Consider the following 22,632-nt stretch of genomic DNA (forward strand, 5'->3'; position numbering starts at 1 on the left):
ATATGTCACCTCAAGTATCCATTGTGTAATTGGCTGCTCACAATAGTCATGGCAGGATTAAACGAACATTTCTGCCTGATCAAATGGACTTCCCAGCCTGTGGGGGCAACTGTAGCATTATACTCAATTAAACACAACCAAATTAAAGTATCTGCTTGTCTGTAGTCTGGTGTCTCAGACAAATCCTGCAATTCCTAGGCTGTCCTTGTCTCTCTCAGAAGATGAAGGACTAAATGGAGAAATAATTTACCTGTCAGGTCTTGTATTCTGATCACACTTCCTTGCCCTAAGGACACAGAGATTATAAAGCAAGCTCTAAAGTCTGCTATACCAGCAAAAATTTGTCTCTCTTTCAGCTATATGTGCCCTGACTCACAATGGAGTTTGGACTAATATCACAAATACCAGTCTCTCACTCACAAAAGCAGCTACAAATTTTGTTGCTGATTGAAACACACATCTGAGGTGGACAAGGGTACTGTGCCAGGGCCCAACATGTAGGTTTGAGTAGGGTAGGTGACTATAGCAATACTTCCAAGCATTGTGATACCATGAGTCCATCCACTCTAAGAATGGCTTAAAATCATGCTTTTTTCAAAATAACATGTTTGGGGTTCTTTTTGTTGATCATTGCTTATACCAGAGCTGTGGAACTTTCAAATGTAGCTCTTCACCTCACCTCTTTTCTTCACTGCTGCACATCTAGCTGCAAAAGATAGATGACAGGTTTCAGAGAAGCAGCCGTGTTAGTCTGTATTTGCAAAAAGGAGGACTTGTGACACCTTAGAGACTAACAAATTTATTTGAGCATAAGCGTTCGTTACTATTTGCATCACAATGGTGCCCATGATTTGCTAGGTGCTGCAAAGACAGCCCTGACTCCTAGAGTTTATTACCTAAAAAGGACAGAGCAGAATACACACGTTGTGGGGAAAGGGATATGTCTCAAAAGCTGCGGCCTAGGGGCAAGCAGCACCTAAGGCTGCCCCTCTTTCAGGGGTGCCCAACCTAACCTGTGACTAGGGCCAGACACCCACTGGCACCTGACCTAGGCCCCGCTATACGCCCCCAGCGCCTCATGGCCCGAACTGTGCGCCCTCCCCCGGCAGAAGAGGCTCCCTGCTGCCCGGCCGGAGTCGCTAGCCGCGGGCCGAGCGCAGGAAAAGGATTTAGGGCCACAGTTAAAACTAGACAGGGCAGCGCCGGCGGGATCCCGGGTCGGTGGGAGGGGATTGGCCGAGGCGGAGGCGGAGCGTGGGGCCGGCCCGGCCCGGCCCGGGGCGGAGCCGAGCCGAGCCGAGCCCAGGCCTAGAGCTCTGGAGGCTTTGGGCCCAGCCTGGGGACCATGCAGCGGGATGTGGGCAGCTTTCCCCTAGCCCCCGGCCTCAGGGCTAAGCTCATCGGAGCCGGGTTCCAGACGGCCCAGGAGCTGCTGGAGATCGGGCCCTGCGAGCTCAGCAAAGGTACCGGACTGAGACCCATCGGGGGAGGGGTCTGGCTTCACCCCACCCCCCGCCAAGGGCGCCGACCCCACGTCTCTCGCTTTAGCTCAGCGGCGGTGCTTTCCCCCTTCGCACCCCCACTGCCCCTCCTCTTCCCCAGCCCAGGCCTGCACACGCCCTGACTGCCGCTTCCCAGCAAACCCGGACCGTCTACTCACTCTGTAGCGTCTTCTAAAGCCCCATCTGCGCCCCCAACGAGCCTGGCGTTCTCTCCCCAGGACCTCTTCCTTACCAGGGGTGCTGGCTGGAACAATTTTTATAGTGGGGGTGCTGAGAGCCAAATTGTAAACCCTGTATATAATGGAAACCACTTCAGTCCAGGGGGTACAGCAGCACCCCCAGCACCTCTAGTTCCAGCACTTATGTTCCTTACCCTCTACCTAGGCACACTTTCGTCCTCCCCAAGACCCTTCTCTGCAGACCAGGTGTCACCCTGAGCCACCCCCAAGCACCCCTCTAGCCAAGGACCTCCCCACTTCTTTTTTCTTGGGAGCTTCCTCTCTTAGGGACCCTAGGCTGGGATTCCCCTCATTGTTCCATCCCCAGACACCACAGCCCAGGTTTCATCTTCAGTCCCCCTATCCTATGGCTTTTCTTGGGGCTCCTTTCAATGTCCTCCCCCAATTCCCCCAGTCTGTTCTGTGATTTTGAGAATTGATTATTAACAGAGCTCCCCTGCCTACATGGGAAACCAGGCTAACACCTTGCTGGTAAGAATGGGGTTTTAACAACTGACTAGTTTAATTAATTGGTTCATGTGTATAAAGCACTTCACTTCAGCAGTGCTTAAGTATTGTGTTGGACTCCCTGAGAGGATGGTCTTATCTCATCCAGTCTTCATACAAGTCTGAAGAAGTGAAAGGAAAACGTTTTCCCATGTTTAATTTTTTTTTACCTATATCTCAGTAAAAAGGATCTGACTCTTTGACAGAGGATCCTACTTTTGCTGAGAACTAAATGGAAACGAGACACTGAGAAAGGAGAGCTGTAACAGGTTATCCTCACACATACACATCTCAGGTTCTAAACCAGGGGTTCTCAAAGTGGGGGTTGGGACCCCTCAGGAAGTCACAAGGTTATTACATGGGGGGTTGCAAGCTGTCAGCCTCCACCCCAAACCCTGCTTTGCCTCCAGCATTTATAATGGTGTTAAATATATAAAAATGTGTTTTTAATTTATTAGGGGGATCACATTCAGAGGCTTGCTATGTGAAAGGGGTCACCAGTACAAAAGTTTGAGGAACCACTGTTCTAAAGCAAGTAAAGGGGTGTGAAATTGGTTACAAAAGTAAAGATCACAAGAAACTAGAATAGATCTTCCAATCCACTAAGATAAATGTATGAAATATATTATCTCAGCTTTTACCTTTTCTCAGATCAAAGTGAAATAAATATATCTTTTAGTTGGTGGGCAGTTTATATATATTTATCTGAAATATTAATATATCTTGCATTGTTCCATTACTGTGTATAACCTCACTTGGATTTGAAATAGACGTAGGCCCTTGAATATGCTTCTGTGTTATTTGCTGCTTAGGACTACTAGGTGTCACTGTCATTTAGTTAAAACTACTTTATTACCTGTAAAAAGAAAAGGAGGACTTGTGGCACCTTAGAGCATCCGATTAAGTGAGCTGTAGCTCACGAAAGCTTATGCTCAAATAAATTTGTTAGTCTCTAAGGTACCACAAGTCCTCCTTTTCTTTTTGCGGATACAGACTAACATGGCTGCTACTCTGATACCTGTCTTTATTACCTGTGATTCTGATTCCATTAACCAGAAGATGTGTTTTTTCAAGTGAGCAGTAATTTACTACATTAGTCCCTGATGATGTGACAACAGGGAATTTGTCCTCCCAGGTCCCATCGAAATCTATGACATAGGTCACTTCTGGTCTCTCATTTGGAGGTCCCTTCTTTGGCATGCACACTCTCACCTGAACTTGAATAAACCACATTAATTGCTGTTGGAGTCACTTCTTTTGTGTTTGGTTCAGCTCCTGCAGATCTTATTAATGGTGTCATGTTGGTATGCTAAGCTTCTACTGGGATAGAAACCAGTAGTCAGTCTCTTTTCTGGCCATGATATGAACCTTTATCTTCTGAAAAAAAAAATCCTGTCATCACCAAAAGAGAATGAATGAATATTAAAGAAAGCTGGTGTTAAGTGATTGGAAGAAGAAATTTGTGGTCTGATTTTTCAGAGGGGCTGAGTGCCTGCAGCTTCCATTGACTTCAGTGGGTTTTGTGAGTCCTTCGTACTTCTAAAAATCAGGCCACTAGTTTTTAATTCCAAAGATGGAGACAAATGGGTAAGCATGAGTAGTCTGCTTCCATCATGAATCCAAAAATATTAATGCTTTTTGGCAGGTCTTTTTAACTGGTCTAATTGCAGAGCCTATAAATCCAGCAGAAACTGTCTTCTTTATTTATACTGGGACCTGTTTGTAAAAAATATACTGTCCCATGCTTTTGTTTTTTTCAGAAATTGGAATCTCTAAAGAGGAGGCACTAGAAACCTTGCAAATTGTAAGAAGAGAATGTCACAGTACTGCAGCAAAGACTGCTGGTGAACCTGAAGCTGTTGGGAAGTGCACAGCACTAGAACTCTTGGAACAAGAACAATCACAGGGCTTCATCATCACCTTCTGTTCAGCACTAGATGATATTCTGGGAGGTGGTGTGCAACTAACAAAAATCACAGAGATCTGTGGAGCACCGGGTGTTGGGAAAACCCAGTTATGGTATTTTATTTTTATATTACCTCTGTGCAACTAGGCATCTAATAATATTGAATGTAACTAGGACCAAAGTCCTTTTATTCTTGTTGTTATGGCTGCAACCCCAGATTCCATGGTGTATTACAGAAATATCTAGGTACTGGTAATATCTCCTGCTCAGTTTACCTCTCACCAGAACAAACTGTCACTTTAGAGATAAATTGGGAGTGGGGGATTGTAGACAATAACATTATTATTATTTAATTATCCTTCTATCTTTAACTCTTTTTGTTTCTTCTGACAGTATGCAGCTGGCAGTAGATGTGCAGATTCCAGAATGTTTTGGGGGGGCTTGCTGGAGAAGCAGTTTTCATTGATACAGAGGGAAGCTTTATGGTAGACAGAGTGGTAGACATTGCAACTGCCTGTGTTCAGCACTGCCAACTTATTGCTGAAACACATCAGGAAGAAGGTATATTACCAAGCTATGTTCCCTTTCAGTATGATAGGCTAACATTCTTATACTGGTGTATGTGCAAAACTAATTAAATGTAGGCAAGTTGTATTACATTTAAAAGGTTTATTTTGCATATAGAAAGCTAGGAGGACAAGTTGTCAAGGTGTCAGGTCCAGCAGCCTTGGCATATGAATATTAGGACCACATTGAGCAAAGAACTTGTTGATGTTTAACAGATCTGAGGGGACACCTATATCACATGAGTTAGTACCCACACATTAAATATTGTCTGGTTAATTTTGACTAGTGTCATTTTGGTCAGCTGGCTTGACAGTTACATTACTGAACAAATTTGATTTTTTTTTAAACTTAGTTTTCATTTTTGCAGCAGTCTTCTCTGCAGGTTTCAGTGAATGTGTGTGCATATCCTGAGACCACTTCTGATACAATTTCTAGAAGGTGATTGTGCTACCCACTTTCAAGCCAGATGGAAAGGAAATTTCCTTCCACTCTTAATTGTTGACCGATAACTTCCTTTTCCTTTTTTACAAATTTTCAAATGTTGTTTTTGTTGTTGGAGGAATGATGAGAGTGATAATGTGTTGAGCACAGATTTTTTTTTTCTCTCCCCCCCCCCCCCCAGACTTTCAAAAATCCCTGGAGACTTTCTCCCTTGAAAGTATTCTTTCTCATATCTATTACTTCCGTTGTCATGACTACACAGAGCTGCTAGCACAGGTCTACCTCCTCCCAGACTTCCTTTCAGAGCATTCAAAGGTAAGGGTTACTGCAGACTTAGATGAAAGATGCCTTACGTATTTGGAGATGTATTGAAGACATTGAGGGTTTGTTCCCTGGTGTGAGAAAAGGTCGATCCATTTGAGGTTCCAAGCAGACCGTGAACCTGGGAACTGAGATTTGGCTGCTGCCAAACCTTAGATGTAAAAATTTGTGCTTCTTTTTTCTCTCTCAACTCTTGCCACCAATTTCCTCTTCCTAATAATTTCTTTCCTTTTAACCTGCTTAGTCTCCATCCTAATGCTACAACTCTTGAGGCACCATACCACAAATACTACATTTTCTTAGTGCAACAGATGCCCTTGGAAAATGTATCTCTAGGTCATGTTTGCACTTCATCAACATGATGTAATGATGCCTGGATGACACAGTGCCAGTTTTCTCCCCCAAGGACAGCATCCATCACCAAAAGAACCCATCTACATCTTGGCAGCCAGAGGCTGACTCTTTTCTGTTGCTATGAGCAACTTGAGCATGCAGCTTAATTGTATAGTGGACAACTGCTGAAAAGTTGCCTAGGTTCTGAGTGTAGCAGTATTGTAATGCAGATTCCCTCCACCTCCTTTCAAGATTTTTAGATTCTTCAGGGCAAATCTCTCCCCAACAGCTGCTCTGTCACTCCGTTTAACAGAGTACAAATGACTATTGTTTAGGAATGTTATCCAGGATACGGGTTGTGTCTAATACTTCATTTTCCATTTTTGGATGATCTTTTTCGTTTTAGTTGTGCTCAGAGTGTACTTGCCTCTGGTATTGCCCTCTCTTTGCCAGGTACTAAAGATGCCTTGTTGTGCTGGCCACCCAGGAGAGCACACAGCCTCATTAGCACAGTGGCAAAGGGCTGCCATTCTGTTGTGCCATCTATGCAGATTAGTGATGCTTGATTTTGAATCTGATATTCTGATGGTTAGGAACTACAAGACACTATGGTGATTCTTTCTGCAGTCTAATATGTGACCTTACAGACAGTGGCAGTGCCATTTTGTGTTAAAAACTGGCCCAATCTCTCTAAGCAGCCTCAGAGCTAAGAGACAGTCTGGGACCTCCAGAACAGCTCCTAACTTTATTTTGTATTATGAATGACATGGATCCTTTTTTCAGATAGCTGTGGAGGGCAGCAGTGTAATTTACCTCTATAGGTGCTGTCTACACTAAAGAGAAGACTGATTTATAGTCATAAAAACAGCTTCAGCTTGAATGGGTTTGCCATGGTATGGACAGGGCAACTGTTATCAAGATTAGGTTATTGTCTATTTTGAGTGCCTTAAACCCACAATGCTGCTAATTTTGTAACAAATGCAATAGAAATAAATCTGGTAAATTACCATCATACCTCAGTATCTATTAATCTGATAGGCATGTAGATGGGATAATATAATTTGCCTCTCTAGTCTACTGGATTATTGTACTGTTAAACTGATTTGCTCATTCCTGTAAGAGCAGGAGTGAATTTTATAGCCAAATATGAGGCACCAGACAGACACTTAGAATCTTGTGAAAGAGGATCCCTGGGGAAAAATGAGAGAAAGCAAGAGGGTCTTGTTTTAATTCTGATGATTTCAGCTCTACCTCCCATTTCAAATTCTTCTTTTCTGTCGGATTCCCAGTGCCATTTCCCAGAGTGACATTTGCTGCAGGCTTGTACGTTCCAGCCCTAAAGCTATTTTCCAGTGATGGGAAAACCTTGTTGTTGTACTATTGATTTAACACATTGTCATTTTCAAGCTTTTGCCTTGCCCAGTAATGCAAGAATTTGCAGAATCCCATGATTGTGCTGTTTTAGCAACCAGGCACTTGAACAATACAAGACTACCAGGTCTCCCTCCTATACTTGAAGCAATTTTGACCATAACAGCTATTGCAAATGAAATTGGAATAAATCAAAATCCTCATTTGCTATGGATGGTGATGAGCCTGTAGCAGTGTTTGTTTTCTAGTTTTAGCTAATGCACGCTCCAAAAGAAACTGTTCAGCAAAGCAAACATATACAGGGGAGACGGACACTGAACTCCGTAGCGTAGTGCCTGGTATATCTGTACATTTCTGTTAAAATCCATGTTTCTAAGCTTGATCTCTGCTTATAGCCTCAGTACCTTGATGAGCTACTTTAACAGTGAAGTTTATCCTGTTCTTTTGTGAGGGTGAAATTAAAATAATAGGAGTTCAAGTTGAGTAGGATGAAAAGTAACAACTGATGCTTAACTTTCTCTTCTCAGTTTCCATTCTCAATCACTACTGTTGTCCAGCTTTTTATCTTAGTGTATTATTGGTTATTGGGCACACATAAATAGCAAATATAAGACTTTAATTATTTTATATGAAATAGATTCTGACACACTTGAAATATTCTGTTGGATATCATCACTAGTTTATAGGCTACAAGCTTAACACCTTTTTTTTTTTTTTTTGCTTTCTATGTTTAGGTCCGATTGGTTATTGTGGATGGAATTGCCTTTCCTTTTCGCCATGACTTTGAGGACCTCTCACTGCGAACGCGGCTTCTGAATGGCTTAGCACAACAGTTGATCAGCATAGCAAATGCTCATAAGTTAGCTGTGAGTTGGGTATGAGGTTGAGTCAAAGGAGATGCAGTTTTACAATATGCAAAGTACACAGCAGGACTCTACTAATGTGGTTATCTGCTGCCTGAAAACAGCAAAATAAAACTGCAGGCATGCAACTAAAGCTTTTGTTTGCACCTGTTAACAGATACAGTAGCTGGATATTAACAACAACCTGTTAATAGCAATATAGCTAACCCGTGGAGGGAAGGGGCAAAGAACCACAAAGCTGACTACGCCCTCTCTATCTGAGAGGACCAAAGTGGTGCTTATACCTTGTAGTGACGGAGGGGGTGCAGAAGAGGGTCTACCACCATCAGTAAGGTCAAGAGGGAATGTTTTCCCATGGCAGCTGTTTTCTCTTACAGTGAAACACCACTTAAAGTGAAGTTCTTTTCACAGATGTTTAATTCTGCCCAGTTGAACTGGCCTTTTGTTACTGGTAGCTTTTCTCATTAACAACACCTAGAAAAAGGAGATCTAGAGATTGTGCCTTCCTTCTGCTTATCCCCACGTGTGTGCACATTTAAATAAACTGGGAATGCTTAATTTGTCTTCAATTGGGCCTGTTGGTTTGGAAATAATCACTATTTTCATGAAAGGACCACATCGAGGGAGGAAAACCACTTTCCTTGCTGTGGTTTGGCTCATTGCTCTGGCATCCATGGAAACTCATAGTTTCCTGCCTGTAGATTGTTTCTGCATCATTTAGCTCGGTATGAAAGTCTGCAAATGTGTAGCCATCTAGCCAGCAGATGGCACTCAGGAGCTACAGCTAAATATAGGGGTGTTTTTTGGGACCTTACAACACAGAGAAGCATTGTTCAGGAATTAAAGCTTCCACAGTCTCAAAATGGTGCTTGTCTACACAATTTCCAGGTGACTTGATTCCTTGTCATCCAGAATGCTGTCATGCGATTGGCTTTTGTCTGTACTGCTAAAAATAAATCCTCCCCCTGTGTTTCCTTAGATAACCACAGGAAGGAAAAGAGCATAACTGCATTCTGCCAGTGTAACACATTTGTGCCTGCTGATGACAGTAAGCCACATGCATGAATTATGAAGGGCTTTCCTTCATATGTACGCACCAGGGGATACATGTATTATGTGACTGTGTATTTTGTACAGTTTTTTCTCTTATCCAGCCCATACATTAGTTGTCTCGTGAACTTGAAAGAGAATAGCTTTCATCATATAGGTCTCTTTCCTTCACCCAAATGATACATATATGTATTTTTTTTTATTGAACAGGGAAGCAGTACAGCACAAACATCCCTTCCTAAAGAAATGATAAATCACAATGTATAGGAAATCGTCTAATGAATTAACTAGTCAGGCAAGAATTGCACAGCAGTAATAAAACCAAACACTGAAAGACCTTGGGTTTGGGATAAATGCTGTTTTTTTTCCAGTAAACTGAAATGAACATTACAATGAAGAATATCTGCAAAATTATCAAATCTAGTGTAGCAAGTCAGCTGTTACCTCGCTTGCTCCTTTTTTATCTTTCTCCACTACTACCTCCATTCTACCAGGAATCCAATCTAGACTGTCTGTGAGCCGCCTACAAAGATTCATGCTGTAAAAACACTCCCCCACTCTGTCTGTTCTCTTGCATATTGCTTTGTATTGTACCTTCTTGCACGTTTTTAGACTAGAAGCTGCAGGGATTCTGCTAATTGCGGAGCACATGCACACTTTGTACATCACTGTGTACATTTATGGCACATTGGGTGATGTCTGCCCCTGTGCCAAAGGGCCTATGCATGTGAATAATAGAATTTGTGCTAACTACTGTTTGGATGTCTGTGTAACGTAACAGCTTGTATGATGTTTGTGCATCTAGGATGAGGAGAAGGTTTAGCTTTAGAGTTGCAGTCCTGAATGAGAGCAATACCCCCCTCCCTAGGAGACTGAAAATAGTTTTGCAGAGTTCTACTAATCTGCTCTGGATAGTGATACCGTAAATTTTCCCAGCCTCTCTTTACTTGTGCAAAAGTCCCACTGCAGTCAGTAATAATGAGTGATGAGTGATGAGTAATAATTGAGTAATAATGGCAGCATTAGATTATTAATATAGCTTTTCTTGATGCAGACTTGGAAAATCAGTTTTTTATTTTCTTACATGACAGTTTCCCTGTATGTTTCTTTTTTTCCTTTCTTTCCCCTGCTCCCTCCTCCTTTTTTTTTTTTTAGGTAGTTTTGACAAATCAAATGACAACAAGGATTGGACAAAGTCAGTCAATGTTGGTACCTGCTTTAGGTAGGTGTTTAGCCAGCAAGTTGAAAATTACATTATCCTTTGGATGTTTGTTTTTCATGAACAAAAACCTGAAAATGTTGGCTGTAATTTCTGTGGCTGCAGGAAAATGCTGAGCATTGGCAGTAAAATTACCTGAACTTGTGATGACTTAGTGCTGCTGGTGGAGAGACCTGAAATACAACAAGCCATGTTGTTTTCACTACAGGCCTCAGTTGCTGTTATTAAAACAAATTATAAGATCAAATATGGCATCTGAGATCCCAGCCTAAAAAAGGATTTACTTTTTATTTTTTTACAGTTTGTTTTGAAAGCGATTTTTATAATATTTTAAGTTGCAGATTGTGAATGTTACTAGTTTGAGCCTTTTTTCCCCCCTCTCCTTTTTTAACTCCAAGTAATGTTTTATACTAAAACCTGAAATTAGCTTTGTTAGGACTCCTGAATTTGATTGAATTGCTTCTTGAAGGGAGATAGTATAGGTTTGCTGCTCTATTAAAAGGGTACAGTAGCTAGTTTCCAGAATCTGAAGCTAATGTCTTGCAGCATGTCCCACAAAGACATAAGGGCTAATGGCCCCACCATGCTTTCATTTTCTTTCCCTACAATTGCCTGAGAACTTCCTATCCCCACCCCTAAATATATTCAAACACAGTGGCAAAGTAAACCTTTGAAACTGTACTCATTAATAGTTTCCAAAAGTGTTTCAGATTTGGTGCACACATTGAACCATCGGATAACCTGTTCTTCACCCTGTGTAATCATGAAAAGGTGGTGAGATTTTGTATGGGACACTCTACTTTGATTTATCCTATAAGCAGAGGAAAGATACCCATACAAATTACTCTGGTCTATCCCATAAGCAGGATGATCTGTATGGGACTGTCTACTGTGCTTATAGGGCAGACTGGAACAGTTTGCTGAAAGGATGAAGATTTGGCCTAATTAAGCTTTAAATTTCCTATCTTTCTTGATTTATGTTGTAACTTATTATATTTAATGTTGCAATTAGAAGAGGAAACATTCTCTGCATACAGCTTCAACTTCTGTGAATCAAGTAATGATTCTCTTGATTATTCAAGGGGGCAGGGGGAGGCAGGAGGGAAAGATGTTCCCAATGTATTTTCAGCCCTTGAACCGTTTGGGACAGAAGTAAGATAAAATGAACAAATACAAGGCATCTCCATGGACAACATTGGATTTTGAACTGTGCATGCAGATAAAGACCTTGCTTTCAGTATCTGACCCTTTGTCATCTTTACCTCCTGCTCTCAGCTGTAGTCATTATTTTTGGCAGCCTTTCTGCCTACAAAATGAATTCAAGCTAATAGATTTAACCTTGTTTTACAGCCAGTGTTTGAAAAACTGCTCTGTTTACTGGGTCATAGGGATAGTGAAGGATGTGGAAGGAGTCCATTTAGGTGATATTCCCAAGGTGTGTCAAACTGTCTTGTGCACAGTTTTGAAATTAAGGATCTTCTGATGTGACATAGCCTCCACATTGCAGAAGACATAAACTGTATGTCTGCCCTAAATATGTGTGCAGCCATATAGATTTGTTAAACTAAATTGCATCTTCTGCTACAGTGAAGGTTTGTCCTCAGCTGGTGAAATATTCAGGCTAAGAGGGCCTCTGCTCAGCCACATTTCAATATTAAGCAACTGTAGCTCAGAGGCTGAGGATTCTGAAGTGGCACAAGGCTGTGTGCAATTTGATTTGTATATACTCTGTAGATCCTATTTTAGATACTGTAGATACTATTTTAAGTGTTGCAATAGAGAATTAGGAGAGTGATTTGAAGGCCCTGTAGATCAGTGGTTCTCAACCTTTCCAGAATATTGTACCCCTTTCAGGAGTTTGACTTGACTTGTGTACCCCAAGTTTCACCTCACTTAAAAACTACTTGCTTACTGAAAAAGTGCTTACTTTCTAATTTTTACCATATAATTATAAAATAAATTGATTGGAATATAAACATTGTACTTGTATTTCAGTGTATAGTATATTAGAGCAGCATAAACAAGTCATTGTCTGTATGAAATTTTAGTTTGTAATGACTTTGCTAGTGCTTTTTATGTAGCCTGTTGTAAAACTAGGCAAATACCTAGATGAGTTGATGTACCGCCTGGAAGACATCTGCGTACCCCCAGAGGCGGTTGTACCACTGGTTGAGAACCATTGTGTAGATGGTACATCTGTGGCAATGGTCTCACAATGAGGCTAAAGTATACTTGTTCCTCAAATGTGGGTTACAGCTGAAGAGTGATGGCTTGGTAGAATCTAATCTATTTGTATCCAAGTCAGTGATTTTTCAGCCCTGCTGCCTCTGGTTGTCTATCTTTTTATCTCCCCCATTGAATGTTGTTTCATTGATTAATAGGCCCTAGAAAATCTCTCTTAAGAGTTCACAAGAGCTTTAATCCCTAAAGTGTTCCTTTCCTAGTGGAAGGGAAGCCCTAAATTACGACTAAAACCCAGATGCTGCAAGATATTGGGTCAGGAGCATTCTGGGAAGGGGGCAGCTTTCTTTCCTACTGCTGAAAGCTAAGCTGGGTGTCCCTAGACATTTTTATGTGGTATACTTATCCTTTAGGTCCAATATTAATCTGCAGCCAGTTTAACTCAGAAGCATCTCATTTTGTCATTTTTAAATTAAATATGCATGGAGATGTTGTTAAAATGGAAATTGCACCCATTTGTAAAACTCCTGTTCTGACCTCCAGTTCAGAACCATGTCCAAGAAACACAACCTTAAATCTTGCTTTGGCATAGAGATGATGGAGTGGGGTCTGGCAAGGTGCCTTGAGGGCCTAGATATATTAAGCTATTTAATTTGAGTATCTTTTTTCAGAGTTGTATTGCTTTCCCCCTTCTGTGTGCAGTAATGAAGATGTGATGGGGTGGGACTGGTGACAGGTCAGAGACAGACAAATATACTAACTTGACTCAGAAGTGATGGGGTTACGTTGGGATGAATAGAGGATGCTTGCAGTACTTAACCAGATAACTGTTTTAAAATCCAATACATCTTCTGACTACTGAATGTCTCCTGGAACATATAAAGAAAAACATCTGCTGGTGCTATCTGTAAATTGATTCACATTTCAGCTTGTGGTCAGATGTAAACAGAAATAATGGGATTACTTCCCTTGAAATGGGGCAATTGCCCCAATTTCTCAAGTTTCTGAGCATTCTACTCCTTGAATAAGTCAGAAGAGGGGTCTCAGAAATGGAGGATTTAGCATAACAGTCTTAAGCACTTTAATGGTCATACTATTCCCTTCTTATGATCCAAGATTTGGGGAGGAAAATAGCAAAGTTTGTGCGTTTACAAATAGAATTGAGAGCCAGATTATAGCTGCCTTGAACTTAGATGCCGCCATATAACCACTATACTTTTTTCTTTAAAGATGGGAAAACTCCTCTTAGTCATACTTTCATGCTATCATGAGTGTCTGTCTTCTTGTTAAATGTATATAAAACCTTTTTCTGAATATAAAGGTGTTGCTTCAATCTTAAAATCACACACAAAAATCCAGGGGAGTAGATTTTATTCCTTGACCCTATAAACTGGTAAAAAAATTAAGAGATCCTTATAAAATTATTTCTGGGGGTATTAAGTCAGATCACTTTTGTTTGTGTTTAATCATCTTTGTGGAGGAATGACTTTTTTTTATTTGCTGTTTAAATTTATTGATGCTAATGCATTGTAGGAAACAATAAAGTAGCATGTGGGATTTTTTTTTTTTTGTCTCAGGGGAAAGCTGGGGACATGCTGCTACCATCCGTTTAATCTTCCACTGGGAGAACAAACAGAGGTAAGTGAAAGTACAGGCTAGTAAATTTACCAAGTGTGCCTACTGCATCTTCTATTTGAGAATCTATTTCAGGTTGAACCAAGCGGCCAAGTGGAATCTGAATTTGGTAGGGCCCAGGAGTACTACAACGGTTCTAGGTCAGCCCGTCAGTAGGGTGTCGCCTTTCTGACAAACTCCTCCCTCCCCATGTGATCAGTATGCTGCAGCGCTACACTGTGTTTTTGACAGGATGTCATGTAGCATCAAAATGTCAGTCTGGTGACGACAGCCTCGAGCAATTTGGAGACTGATGGATAATAAAAGACTGTACTTGACATTTACAGCTCTCTTCATCCATAGACCTCAAAAAGCTTCACTAAATAAGGTAGTAGGGTGGGACCCCAAGAAGGGGGACTCAGGCCTGAGCCCACCTAAGCCCCACTGCCCCAGGTGAGGGGGCCAAAGCCAAAGCCTGGGCGGTAGGGCTTGGCCTTTGGCTTCAGCCCCAGGTGGTAGGGCTCAGGCTTTGGCCCTGGGTGGTGGGGTTTGGGCTTTGGCCCTGGGCCCAAGCAAGTCTAACGCCAGCCCTGGCGACCCCATTAAAACGGGTTTGTGACCCACTTTGAGGTCCCGACCCACAGTTTGAGAACCATTGACTTGGCACAATGGGGTCCTGGTCCATGATTAGGCATTACAGTAATAAAACTAATTAAGAATAAGATCTTCTGCCTCCCACTCCCTGGCCCCATCCTTTGGACCATTCTGCCTCCCAAAGCAGGATCTCCCTACTAAAACTGAAGCATCCCTTTCCTTTCTGAAGATCTCCCTTTAGCTCTCCTGCTGACAGATGGTGGGAAACTGAAGGGGAACCTTCAGGGCTCAAAACAAAGAGGATCACTCCCATCACCCACCCCAGGGAGCAGTTCAACTTTCTTTCTGTCTGCTGCAATGTGACTTCCCCCACCACTTCTGTTATCTGCTTGCTTGACTTTGTCTTGCACATAATATCAGTGTGTAGATATAACTTTGGCAGCATGAAACCTCCCTTCTACTCCCTAATCCTCTACAAACAATGAAAAAACTAGACCAGCTGCTGGGATTTTGTTGTTGGTTTTTTTTAAACTGTGGAGAGAGAGCAGTGAATTTTTTTTCCTGCATTTGTGAGAGACATGGAGTGATTACACCAGGCTCTTTGTTTTGGAGTTAACTTGACATCCCTGATCAACCAAAAAGCCCTTAGGAAGAGGAAGCTGCATCAGCACGTGGACTCCTGATGGAACAAAAGTTCTTAATCATAAATACTCACTGAAAATAAGTTTGCAGTGACATTTTGACTGTGAGGCCTGCCTCCTTCATGAATCCATTGGAACGACTGTGATAGATTTAGCAGATAAAGAAAGCAGAAGGGGTCAATATGCATAGAACAACATTCTTCTTTGCCTTTATATGTGGCATGCATCTCCTTATGAGTGACCTGCAAAGCCATTACAGTTTTGAGTGCTGTTGACTATTTTAGACATGCAACAAACTGCAATAAACAAATTCTGCTGTATCTGTAAATGATCCAGATATAGCTAACAATCCATGTAGGCTTTGCTATCCTTGTTTCTGTAGCTGTTGTTGTAGAGCTCATGTGACTCTTAGTGTTTTCCTGCCTTGTCCATTATGCTTTGGTTAAACATGATACCTGCCTCTCTTTCCACCCTGCCAACACTGGAAAATTCAGTGCTTAATTACAGTGGGGCTTGTTGCTGTGACTCAGTTGACTCAGAGGCAGCTAGCAGAACTCCAACTGAGTGCCATAAAATAGATTTAGGCTATTTTGTAAAGTACAACCTACACTTAAATATTCTGAGGAATTCCCTATATAGTTCATATGAAGTGGCACTCTTCCTTAGGCTGTAATTACGTGCTCTTTAATAGAATGGCACCTAAGGGAGAAAAAAACCCTAAAAATAATTAACAGGATCCTTGGCAGGGTATCACAGTGTGGAAGGTGACAAATTGTTGCAAGGCAGAACTTCTTCCTTATGTTTCTCAAGGGAGGGTGTAAGCTTTGGGGAGATATGTATTCCCAGGGCTGGTAGACAAAATCTCTTGCTTTTCAGATATTTTCTAGTTATTTTTTTGGTATTACAGTAGTATGTAGTAGCCCCAGCCAAGACTGGGGTTCCATTGTGCCAGGCACTGTACTAAAACAGTACAGAGATAGTTGCTGCAGAGAGCTTATAGTCTAAATTGACAAGAATAACAAAGGGGGGGGGGAGGCACAGAAGGAGTAAGTGATATGCTCAAAGTTGCATAGGTCACTGGTATGGATAAGAATAGAACAAATGTCTCCTGTGTTCTAATCCAGTGTCCTAGCCTCTACATTATATGTATAAACCTGAGAAACATCTGGGATAAAACTCCTTGTTTGTTTTCCAGCTTGTTGGAACATACTAGATACAGTTAAACCTGACTTTCAGCTGTTTCTCAAAGCCAAATCTATTGCTTAATGGAGTGGAGCAGAATTGTACTCAATGTCTTTCTGAAGTGAAACACTTCCATTATTATCTGTATAGGGCCAACAGCACCTCACGTACATATAAGTAAGGAAGCAAGGTCTCCACCCTAAAGAGTTTACAGTCTAAATAGAAAATGTGGTTTGCACCCAGAATTCCCATTGAGAACAGTGGTGAAACTCTTGAAAATATAGCTGTTTTATTTAGATAGCTAAATGGGAGCTGTTGAATGTGGTGCTCTTTTGAAAATCTGGCCCTGAAGACCTAAAGATCGCTTTATATTGTACTTTGAAACATTGCTAAATCTTTTAGCAGGGTATACTTGCTAATGCTAACAAAACCTGTTTTGTTTGACCAGGTTGGCAACATTGTACAAATCACCGAGTCAGAAGGAGTCGACCGTACCTTTCCACATTACAGTTAGTATTCATTTTGGGGTGGGGATTCAGAGATGGGAGGAGGGGTTTATCCAAAAGGAAGCTTGCAGAAGGTGTGTATACAGCTCTGAAGGCGCAGTTTGGTCCTTTAGAACATTGTGTTCAAGACAATACTGGAAGTAGCCACATTCATACAATGCTGAGTGACAAATTACATGTTGTAATACTCACCTTTATGAAGTGCTATAAGATGTACAGGTCCAAAGCACTATATAGGTACAAAGTAATAATAATATCTAACTTCTGTTCAGATTAAATGAATTCCAGACTCATCTCTTCAGTTGTCATTTAGGTAGCTACATGTAACTGTTTGTCACAGGTGCTCATGGTAATATGTTGCCATGGCATTTCTTGCAGATTTTTAATGGTGTCCATAATATCTGAGGTTTTCATAGTGAACAGAAATTTAAAGTTTTTGTTCATTTAATTTACAAACCTTGGGAGGAAAAAGTCATTTAAAACATATCTTAATCCTCTAGTCATATTTCTAGGTGCCTTTTCCTGTCAGATTTATTTTGTAAAATAGACCAATTCCACTCCATCCCTCCATACAATCTGAAAATGTGGCTCTCTGGTGTGCACTGTTATCAAAGATTGTTTGAAATTTTAGATTATCCAGGTGTTGTCCTTTAGTATTGTTGAACTTCTTCAGCATAGACTTCAAAGGATAGATAAATTCCATGAGTGATAAACTCTGTATCTATTTCTTCCATTAAATTCAGGTTTGGTAGTAGCCATCCTATGCACCTATTCTTAAATATCATCTTAGTAGTTAGACATTCAATGCTGCAAAATACGTGATTGAACATATCTGCACCAAGATACAAAAAGCTGGTCTTATAGGGCAATGTTTCTTAACCTTTTTGATACCAGGGACCAGCTTCCTTAAATTGCATGAGTGAGATCTCAGAGATTGACACTGGTCCACAGACTAGTCGTTGAGAAACACTGTTATAGGCACTTAAATGCCTGTAAACAGACAGGCAAAAAGGTGTGGTCTGAGGCACTGGCTAGTAACTAGGCACTTCTGGTTCTGATCTGGACAATGACCTCCCTCCAGGATATTGGCAAGTCAGTTCACATCTGTCCCCCAGTTTTTCCACTTGTAAAATGGGGATAATACTTATCTGTCCCACAGGGGATTTGTGGATTCATTAATTAATGCTGAACATGTAAAGCACGCTAAGTGTTATGAATTTCAGCATGAAATTTCACTCATCTTTCCCAGATTTTGTCACTTTGTAGCTTCGCAATGGGAGACTGACACACAACCTATGATTCTGAGTGGGCAATGAATGTTTAAGTTCTATGAACACAAGAGCTCCAGGTCTCCAGGACTGGTGATGACATTCCCTTTCAACTGGTTTATAAAGTTAACTATCCTTAGTGATTCTCCTGTCTGTAGAATAGAGATAAATTAAAGAATAACTCACCAGGGCCACATTATCCCTATCTAAAAGTACTAGCACACTTCATGAAGCTATACAAGAATGATAGCTTTTCTCTGATGACTGAAAAGCACAAGGCTGAAAGCTAAGTACCTTCAACACACACACAAGGTATCCAAGAACTTCATACTTTGTCATAAAAAGAAAAGGAGTACTTGTGGCACCTTAGAGACTAACAAATTTATTTGAGCATAAGCTTTCGTGAGCTACAGCATCTGATGAAGAGAGCTTGTTAGTCTCTAAGGTGCCACTCCTTTTCTTTTTGTGAATACAGACTCACACGGCTGCTACTTTGAAACCTGTCATACTTTGTCATGCCACTGCTTACATAACTAGTGGAATGCTTTACCTTGGAGTCTAGTGTGTTAGATTAAATGAATTCTTGGCTACAGGTCAATCTTTGTGCTGAGGGTAAATGGCAGAGATTAGATGCAAGCAGCAGTGAAACACTAAACTGTAAGATTCCCCATTATACAGTTTAGAAGAAAACTTGAGATGCTTAAAATAGTAGATGGATGGTATAAGTTCTGCCCTTGTGGGATCTCTTATTTGTTCCTTTTTAATTTTTTAAAAAATTAAAAAGCCCCAGCAAACTGTATGTGGTGAGACATTTAGAAATACACAAGAACTATAGAGATTGGAGTTCAGTGAAATCCTTTTCACTGGCTTTGTTTCATGGATTGAATTGGTCTTGCGCATAGGACCCACTGGGATTTTATAAAAGTCACATACTTGATTTTTCACACTGCACCAACCTGAAATGTCAACTCTTCAGAAATGCTCTCTGCCTCTCTCTGTGTCTCCCTGAGCATTCAGGATCTGGGCAGCAATATTTCCTCCTGATTAACCCCTTTCCTTTTCCAAGGCCCTGCATTGTAGTCACGATCCTTCCATAAGAGAACAACTGTGTGAGAGTCAGCACTGACCCTTAACTATCTGGAGAGGTCAGTGTGAGATGCTTCCTGCATAACATTGACAATCTGGTGACAGGAGGATAGAGAGCCAAATCCAGGGCTCCCACTTCATAGTGTATAATATCCTTTTTCCTCACATGCATGTGTCTGAAACGTTCTTTGATAGACACACAACTAACAAAATTCATTTTCTGGACCTCTGTTAGTTGTAAACTTTTTAAATCCAGAAATTCTGAACCATGAGCTAATCCTAAAGCAAATGCCATTGATGCTAAACAATTAATGCTCAATCTAAGATTTTTTTTTTTTTTTTTTTTTTTTCTTCCCTGTGTCTGTCTTTGGTCACTTCTACATTCTGACCCTCATTTTGCCTTTGGCAGATGAGGTACTTCCCATCATGCCCCATAAATCACAGTTGTTGGCCATGAGCGCTCTTGTTCCTGAAGGATGATCAGAACAACTTGCTAAGACAGATTCAGACATGCTTTTCTGTAACTGTATTTTCCACCAAATGCATCCGATGAAGTGAGCTGTAGCTCACGAAAGCTTATGCTCAAATAAATTTGTTAGTCTCTAAGGTGCCACAAGTACTCCTTTTCTTTTTGCAAATACAGACTAACATGGCTGCTACTCTGAAACCTGTAACAACAGGAGTGTCTTGTTGCAATTTTCAGATTAAAAAAAAACAAACCCTTTTGTCCTGGGGTTTAAAAGTTCCTGTTTTTGAGTGCAAGTGTGATTCTAGCACTGAATCCTTCAGTGCTTGTGTCTCACTTTTGAGGGAGTTTTGCTTGAGTGAGAACCAAAGGATTTGGCATTCAATAGGCTGTGTATGTTAATTTACAAAGTAGCAGTGCTCCATAGCCATAGTGACAAAAGGAAAATGATGGCCTGATTGGGGCTAGGAAAATACCTTTAAGCTCTCTCTCCTCATTTTACTTTTAGTTGGCCTGTAGACTAAAGAACTTTCTTATAATTGTGATCTTAGCCTGGATTAGGAACACTTTTTAAACAACTTCTGTAAAATAAATGACATTTTTCTGACCCGATTCTGATGTTGGGTTGCACCGGTGTCATTCCATTAACATTGAGTTACTCCTGATTCTCATCACTGTAATTGAGATCACAGTCAGGTCCACTGTTTTTGTTGGTTTTGTTTGTATCTTACAGCCTCATGGCTTCCGTGATGTGCATCCTCCACCTCCAAGCCAGACCCCAGCAGAAGTTGAAATTAACCCTCGAAAACGGCCACGTATAGAAGGGGACAGCGATACAAAGGATAAACTTCAACAAAGGTGTTACATATGAAAATGTTTGCACTATAAACATGGGTCCAACATCCAAGGGAGCCTGAGAGACTGTTTTTAACCAAAATTGCTGTGTCCCAAATTACTTTATTAAACCCAGAATATCCAAGTTTGCACAATGGCAGTGTCATTAAAATGTTTATTTTTATGACCTAATTTGGCTTTACTAATAAATGTTTTCTACAACCAGGGACTTCAGCTTCTTTAGTTGAAAAATATTCTAGCTGCTGCTACTTGTATGTCTGAGCACGAGAAAGGGAGATACTTGCTCCATGGAACAATGAGATACAATTCAGTACATCAGATGACATAAATCTTGATCATGCATTCGCTTCTGTGTGCAGCTGAACTTCGAAAGGGCTCCGTGCAGTGGTCTGTCCATATGGAACAAGCTGCAGGATAAGGGCCTCAGTCAATGGAACTGAATCACCTGCTTAAAGATAAGAATGTGTTTAAGTGCTGTGCTAAATCAGGGCTTTAGCCCTTAACTACTGTGATGTCCCTGTTGAAGACCAATCAAAGCTTTCTAACAGCTGAAGCATTTGTTACTGGCCACAGTCAGAGCATACGGGAGCAGAAGGACATAGGAATTGCTGTACTGGATAAGACCCAATCTTGGTGAATGGGAAACATTTGAGGTCTAATCTACATGGCTGGATAGTCTTCAGCCTCTGTTCTACCTTTCTTCTAATAAAGGATTTAGTATGGTGATCCTAATCACTAGGGCATATTTTGTTTGTGGTCCTAATTTAATTAAGAGAAGAGAGATGGTTTTCTTAAAAGCCAGCAATGTACTAGCAACTCCAAAATCTAAACCAAAGGGAAGAACGTAAGTGTACTCACTGAAAATACAGCAAAGATCCAGTCTCAGCTGTAGCTCACGAAAGCTTATGCTCTAATAAATTTGTTAGTCTCTAAGGTGCCACAAGTACTCCTTTTCTTCTCACAGAAAATAAATGACTAGAATGACTGCATGGCAATTCAAAACATTAATCATTGCAAGAAAATGGGGGTGCTGGTTACCATAATATCTGGATGCATTTTATAAGGTTTAGATACAAAAGCAAATATTTACAACAAGGAGAGTATGTATGTATGTATGTATTACTTGACCCCCTTGAAGCACAGAACTTGCTAACATGATTACTGGGGAAACCTAGCCAGCAGCCTAAATAGGAGATTCAAGTTGTGGGAGTCAGTAGCTATAATGTTTAATTTAGTAATTCATCCTAAAATTGACTTTGCTTTGAAACAAAATTCAGTGCTGTGAGTCACAAAACCTCCTTCTTTTATTTAAACTGCTGAAAAAGAGAGTGACAGTGATTTCTGGATCATTATAGTGTTTAGATGTAATTTGCATAATAAAATACTGAGGGAAAAATATTTTAGTGCCATCATGAGAATGGGGTATTGTCAAAATTAAAAATCCATGAATCAGGGAGAGCTACGTCACAGAGGAAGAAAGACGGCGGGGCTTGTGACTCAGACAAACATTGCAATGCAGGAGACACGGGCAAACAAAAGAATTCTACTGCATCTGATGTCTGCAACCAAATGCTTCATTTGGGAATAATAGCTTCCTACGTCTTGCAGTGCTAGAGAAGGGGGAGTCTGACAGTGTGCGTACCTGCTTAGCCACATGGAAAACTGCATTGATTAAGGGTCTTGTAGCTTTAAAAAGCACTGTGGATTACTACTGATGTAGATACTGATGGTTGCTACTCTGTAAGGATACTTACGAAAAAAAAATTTCAGTTAATTTATTCTATCTTAAAGTGTGCAACAATTTCTCCATCTTCAAGGGGTGTATTTAAAGCTCTCATATCATGCTAAATTCAGCTTAATTACAATTTTACAGTAGCACTTGGAGACCTCACCTGAGACCAGGATTCAATTATGCTAGGCATTGTACATAGAATAGTCCTT

At 40.9% G+C, this 22,632-nt stretch overlaps 1 protein-coding gene across 1 annotated transcript; it reads left to right on the plus strand.

The window, feature by feature from the left end:
• Positions 1–1,217: 1,217 nt before the first annotated feature.
• Positions 1,218–21,430, plus strand: RAD51C (RAD51 paralog C). The gene is given in 11 exon segments (XM_038375527.2): positions 1,218–1,463; positions 3,988–4,246; positions 4,527–4,566; positions 4,568–4,694; positions 5,323–5,456; positions 7,901–8,032; positions 10,235–10,301; positions 14,057–14,117; positions 16,959–17,019; positions 20,570–20,694; positions 20,897–21,430. Coding segments are annotated over 11 exon segments (1,146 nt in total). The 5' UTR covers positions 1,218–1,345; the 3' UTR covers positions 20,919–21,430.
• The last annotated feature ends 1,202 nt before the right edge of the window (positions 21,431–22,632 follow it).

The sequence above is a fragment of the Dermochelys coriacea genome, chromosome 17 (genome assembly GCF_009764565.3).
Source record: "Dermochelys coriacea isolate rDerCor1 chromosome 17, rDerCor1.pri.v4, whole genome shotgun sequence".
In the NCBI taxonomy this organism is placed as follows: domain Eukaryota; kingdom Metazoa; phylum Chordata; order Testudines; family Dermochelyidae; genus Dermochelys; species Dermochelys coriacea.